General features: G+C 40.5%; 1 protein-coding gene across 1 annotated transcript in view; it reads right to left on the bottom strand.

Moving 5' to 3' along the window:
- Nucleotides 1-254: 254 nt before the first annotated feature.
- B3GNT2 (UDP-GlcNAc:betaGal beta-1,3-N-acetylglucosaminyltransferase 2) overlaps nt 255-6,000 on the bottom strand; it is a 31,184-nt gene continuing 25,438 nt past the window's right edge. The window contains exon 2 of the mRNA XM_004609195.2: nt 255-2,766. Coding sequence (XP_004609252.2) covers nt 1,564-2,757 — 1,194 coding nt within the window. The 5' untranslated portion in view covers nt 2,758-2,766 and the 3' untranslated portion in view covers nt 255-1,563. The remainder of the gene's footprint in view (nt 2,767-6,000) is intronic.

The following is a 6,000-nucleotide window of genomic DNA, read 5'->3' as shown; positions in this document are numbered from 1 at the left end:
AGAGCCAGGAGAGAGCCCTGAGCACTGCAAAGTGCAGACTCAAAACTAAATTACTGAGTAAGTTAAAAAAATGTTTTTTAATCATATATTTGGCCAGAGTAACAGAACAATGGTGCTGCTATAGTTTCCCAAACCTGCCAAGAGTGAGCCCTGTGTAGAGATCCAAGAGTGAGCCCTGAGCACAGCCGGTGTCCCAAAAACAAACCAAAACAAAAAACTGAAGAAGAAAAAAGAGAAATTACACAAGATAATTAAAAATACAGTGACTTTATTTCTACCTTCTCACAGTCCTCAAGTATCACATCTGGTAAGAATCTTCAATTCTATAAACACAAAAATATTTCAAGAAAGCATTTTACAATATATATATATATAAGCTGTTTGGCATAATTTTAAACTAGTTTACACCCACCCTCAAAAAAAACATTTTAAAATTCAAAAATAACAATTAGCTTTAATAGACATATATTACACCTTAACACTTACAATGTCATGCTCTAATTAAATATTTTATCAACAACACTGTATACAAATAAAATATTACACAAAATATATTTAAGAAAATGTTTGGTCTTTGATCTGAATAATAAATAAAAACACAGGCACTTCTACACGGAGACAGGGAAGGGTCACTACTCAGTATAACTATTTTCTAGAAGCAACATGTAGAAATATGGCAAGAATAGAACCCTGGAGTTTAAGACTGACAAACTGTTACTCATGAAAAGGTCTGCAACTTTAATCTTTTCACTTGCAAGTTCCAAAGTTACATTTGCTTTCCTGGGCTATACTGGAAAACCATAAACCATAAACATAAAATATGGCTCCCAGGATCAATTCAATCTGTTGTTGGCCATTATGGAATCATACTCCGATTTTTCAAATACTAAAAATAGAGAACTATGACTCCACCCAGCAAACCAAATATAAGAAAAGTTAAAATTGCTCCTTATTATGACTGAAGACCACAAGATACACGAGATAAAATGTTACACAATGATTCTAATTTTACAAAATTTATTGATAAAATTAACACAAGTAAATACTGTTGAGGCGGCAGGATATTTAAAAGGAAGTCAATTTTTCTAGACAAAAAAAATCCAAAGACTCTAAAAATAAATGTTAATTCCATTTTACAAAAAACCAATTAACTTGTGCATAACAAAAGTTTTTGTAGCCAACAGGTTTATAAACAACTAAACTGCAGATAATTCTGTTATACTGAAAAACAGTAACATTACCATGAGAACAAAACAAAAAATTTTAAATGGCTAAATTGCACAAACTTTAGGTTTCAGATGATTCAAGGGATCATTCAAGGGATCAATGAGAAAGTAATGACCACTAGCCAATCATCCAACTGTAACTTCCCTGAAAACATGAATGTTCTGCTTTCCCTCTTCAGAAAGTTCCACAATGGACGACAGAGAGGCCCGCAAATAGATACTACTTATAAAGGCAATTTTGATGGTTTACATAGAAGTTATCCCTAGTGTGTAGCAATACAACATGGGAACTATTCAAGATAAGCCTTCCTATGCAAAAGTTAGTTTGTAACCTATTTTAACATTTTAAATGAACATTTTGCAATCGAGACCATATATCAATCATCTCTTGAGGTTTTCTACTATGTACTAACATCAGATTGAGATAGGAACAAATGTTATTCTTGTTCTTCTCTTCTATATCAAAGGTCTTGAAGCCGTCATGTTTCTCTGGAACGAGGCCAAGTTTCTGAAGGCACATTCCAGTATAAACGTCATCAATGGGGTAGAGAAGGACCCGGTCAGTGACATTGTACAGTCTCAAGGCCAGGGGGCCCGAGAAGAGGAATCCACCTCCCCCCGCGTAAGGCGGGTAGACACCAGTGTAAACAACTTCAGGGATGTAGTACTTCAGTTTCTTATTCCGATGAGGTCCAGCATTGTGGATCACATCACCTATAAACAAATCTTTGGCCTTCTTCTTAGATAAGCTATTCAAGTAATTCAGGATATGGTGGGTGTTCACAAAGACATCGTCGTCGCCCTTGAAAATGAACTCTGCATCCGGGCAGGAGGTGCTCACCCACCTGAGAAAGAGCACTTCCTTCAGAGACAGGTTGAAGAAAGTGTCTCTGTAGTTCCACAGGAGAATGTCCTGGTGCTTCTCGCTCTCATATTTCAGCATGTAGGACAGGTCAGGGTGGTTGTCCTCTGGGGGAGTCTGGCCCAGCAAGAAGACCCGCACTACGGTGTGGTTCCCCACACTGGTTTCTCGGCCCCAAGACTCCCGAATGGCTTGCCTTCGAGCAAAATGCGAAGTGAGGGACTTAATCGCCAGCAACAGGAAGGGTTTCTTTGCACACTTATTTGGTTGATCAATGAGCAGGGAATAATTTCGACATCTCAGATACAGGAGGAAGTCTTTAAATCTGTCTGGCAAATTGCTGAAACCTGAAACAATGGAGGTGACCCTCAGGTCAGGTTCACAGTAATTCAGATGGCTGGTATTAGAAAACCCATATGCATCCCCCGTCTGGTTGGCAAACATGTTCAGGATGGGATTGTACTTCCTGTTCAGTTTTTCTTGTTCTCTGTTCCAATAGGCCGCAGGTGGCTCCGATATCCTCCAGAACTTTTCTTTGGGTATTATGACTTCCCCCTTGGCATTTTTCTCTGGGTTACTATTTTTGGAGACTTCCACAATCAAATAAATGAAGACATTTACCATCATCAGGATACCCAACAACTTTATTCTTCGACGTCCAACACTCATTTCTCATATCTGGAATAAAAGGGAGGAGGCACCATATTAATTACCAGTTTGCATTTGCACACATGTGCTCATTTAAGTCACTCGCCTGCCTCTCAGTCTCTGTCACCACTGGAATCAAGGTTTATTTTTTGGTTTTGGGGGCACACTTGGTTGTATTCAGGGACCATGTGGTGCTGAGGACTGAACAGGGGCCTCCTATATGCAGAGCTTGTACCCCAGCCTTTGAGTTATCTCACTGACCCCAAACTCTGGTTTTGAGTTGGTTCTCGATTTGCCATTGCCAGGGCTCAATTCATGGCCCTTTCATCTTGGTTCAGAGAACATGAACACACTGTATTGATATTATGACCTCTCCATCTATAAAATGGAGAAAATGACGCATTCCATAGGATGGCTGGAGGCTGTATGTGTGCACAGGCCTTCAGCAAGCACTAAGTAACTACCTGAGCAGTTGTTTCTGACACCTCTGGTGACACACATGCCAAATAAGCACCACATATGTTCAACTTCCTTGCTTACAAAGACACAAACATTTGTATACTGCAAACTTACTTGCTCACAATTCACAAGTATGTGTAGCTCCATCTGTGGAAATTGTGGAATGTGAAAATTTCACTGATTTACTATTGATTCCATTTCATTGTTTATAAACGATGATCTCAACCCTGAATTGTTTTTTCAACCCACCATTTGCAGATGAGGAAACCATGGAACTGGAGAGATACTACAAAGGGTAAGGTGTCTGTCTTCCATGAGGCCAGACAAGGTTTGATCCCCAATACACATACCTGCCAGGAGTAACCCCTGAGCAAGGAACCAGGAGCAAGCCCTGTGCACAGCCAGGTGTGACACCTCTCCACTCCCCACACACACACACAAAAAAAAAACAAGAAACAAATGAGAAAATCAAAGCAAAGATTAAGCTCTTGCCCAGAGTTTCAGGAATAGAAGAAGAGACATTAGTATCACTGAGTATTCTAAGAGACTAAGGATAAAGAAAAAAAAGAAAGAAAGAAAAGCGAAGGCTGGAGTGATAGCACAGTAGAGAGGGCCTTTGCCCTGCATACAGCCAACCTGGGTTCGATCCTCGGCATCTCATATGGTCCCTTGAGCACGGCCAGGAGCCATTCCTGAGTACAGAGCTAGGAGTAAGCCCATGTGAATCACTGGGTGTGACCCAAAAAGCAAAAAGAAAAGAAAAAGGAAAAAGAAAAGTGAAGCCTCATACCAGTTTATCCTAGTAGACCCACACTGATAATTACCATACTAGCAACAATACACAGAAAGTGAAAGACAGCCCCCCCACCCCGCACTGCCAAGTTCCATTTCTGTTAGGTTCAAGAAGGCAAAATTAATATATGCCCTAGAAAACTTCATGTAATAGGGAACAGCTTTCGACTACAAAGGTGCAGGAGAGACCTTTCTGAGGGATAGAAATTTAATATGTATGTCTGGATTAAGAGTTTCATAAGTAGGTACATTTCTCAAAACTCAAATTATAAACTTAAGATCGATGCAGTTTATAGAGAAAAAAAGGAAAAAAGAAATGAAAATGACATTTCAGTGAAATATCAAAGGTCAAGAATAGACTGCAGGCTGAGGCTACAGAACAAAGAGTAATGAAACATTTTACTGGGGTGTAACTCCAGAGTTCAACACCATTCAAATGCATAACCTGCACAAGAATAACCACTTAATGGACATTGAGAGTAGCATGCAAAGTGAAATTAGTCAGAATGAGAGGGACAGACATAGAATGGCTGCACGCATTTGTGGAATATAAAATATCAGACCAACAACTAAGAAGAGTAGAGACAAAGGCCAGGAGGATAGCGCCATGGTTTGGAAGCCTGCTCATGTGCAGGGGGAAAAGACAGTTGGGATGGAGAAGGGACCACTAAGTAAATGATGGTTGGAGGGATCACTCAGGGTGGGAGACACGTGCTGAAAAGTAGACCAAGGACCAAATAATGATGGCCTCTTGTATTGCAAATCATAATGCCCAAAAGTATTATAAGGGAGGGAGGGAAGGAAGGAGGGAGGAAGGGAGGGAGGGAGGAGGAGGAAGGGAAGGAAGGAAGGAAGGAAGGAAGGAAGGAAGGAAGGAAGGAAGGAAGGAAGGAAGGAAGGAAGGAAGGAAGGAAGGAAGGAAGGAAGGAAGGAAGGAAGGAAGGAAGGAAGGAAGGAAGGTAGGTCCCTGCTGCAGAGGCAGGGGGTGGGATAGGGCAGGGGGTGGCAGAAGGGATACTGGAAACATTGGTGGTGGAAAATGAGCACAAGTGGAGGGATGGGCGCTCAATCATTGCATGACTGAAACTGCTCAATCATTGTATGACTGAAACTTAATCATGAAAGTTTGCAACTGTATGTCACAGTGATTCAATAAAAAATAAAAAGAAAAAGAATAACCACTTAGATAAGCTTCACAGTAAAAAATAAAAACAACCCAAAAAGTGGAACAGCAATTCAGTGTCAGAGTTTCTTAAGCAGTTTAGGCTATGGCTGGAAATTAATCTTCAGCAAAGAATCCCAAAGACATATTGAGTCCCAGGCACAGAATTCAAAGGCTTCTTACATTTTTTCCACTTGCAAACCCCTTCTGCCCCAAAAATATTTGTGTGACCCTGGGTATATAAGCATATGTAACAGGCATACAAAAACATTTGCTTATAATCTTAAAATAAATTTTTCAGTTTATCTTTGGACCATACCCAGCTATGCTCAGGGACCACTCCTGGCAGTGCTCAGGGAACCAGATGCAGTGCCAGGGATCAGCCCAGGAATGGCCATGTGCAAGGTAAGCATCTCAACCTCTGTGCTCTATCCCGACAGTGTATTTTACAAGTACCCCCAATTTCAATTAACAATTCCGTACGGGGTCCTGACCCATTGTTAAGAAGCCAGGCATTATCTTACTTGACATAGGGGAGTCTATGAAGTAGGTATTGGAACCTTTGTTTCTGTTTTATACCTGACGGAACAAAGAATAACTGTGTCAAGGACAGAGCTGGAATCCCAGTCAAGGAAATAGGATTCCAAGGCCACTGTGTCAAGCATGGATTGGAATCTACAACAAAGGTGTGTGACTATTTAGTGAGGGGTAGTGTTTACTACTTTTTTACTCTGAGAGGATTTTTGAATTTAATGAATTCTAACAGTCTCTGGGCAGAAATTGTTTGCTGTGCTGAAAATGCTTTGACATTGCTGTATATTAACTATCCTGACTGGATGAATAGGCACTGT

Source organism: Sorex araneus, chromosome X, assembly GCF_027595985.1.
Source record: "Sorex araneus isolate mSorAra2 chromosome X, mSorAra2.pri, whole genome shotgun sequence".
Lineage (NCBI taxonomy): Eukaryota > Metazoa > Chordata > Mammalia > Eulipotyphla > Soricidae > Sorex > Sorex araneus.
The sequence above is the reverse complement of the archived record's forward strand: the minus strand, read 5'-3'. Positions and strand labels throughout refer to the sequence as shown.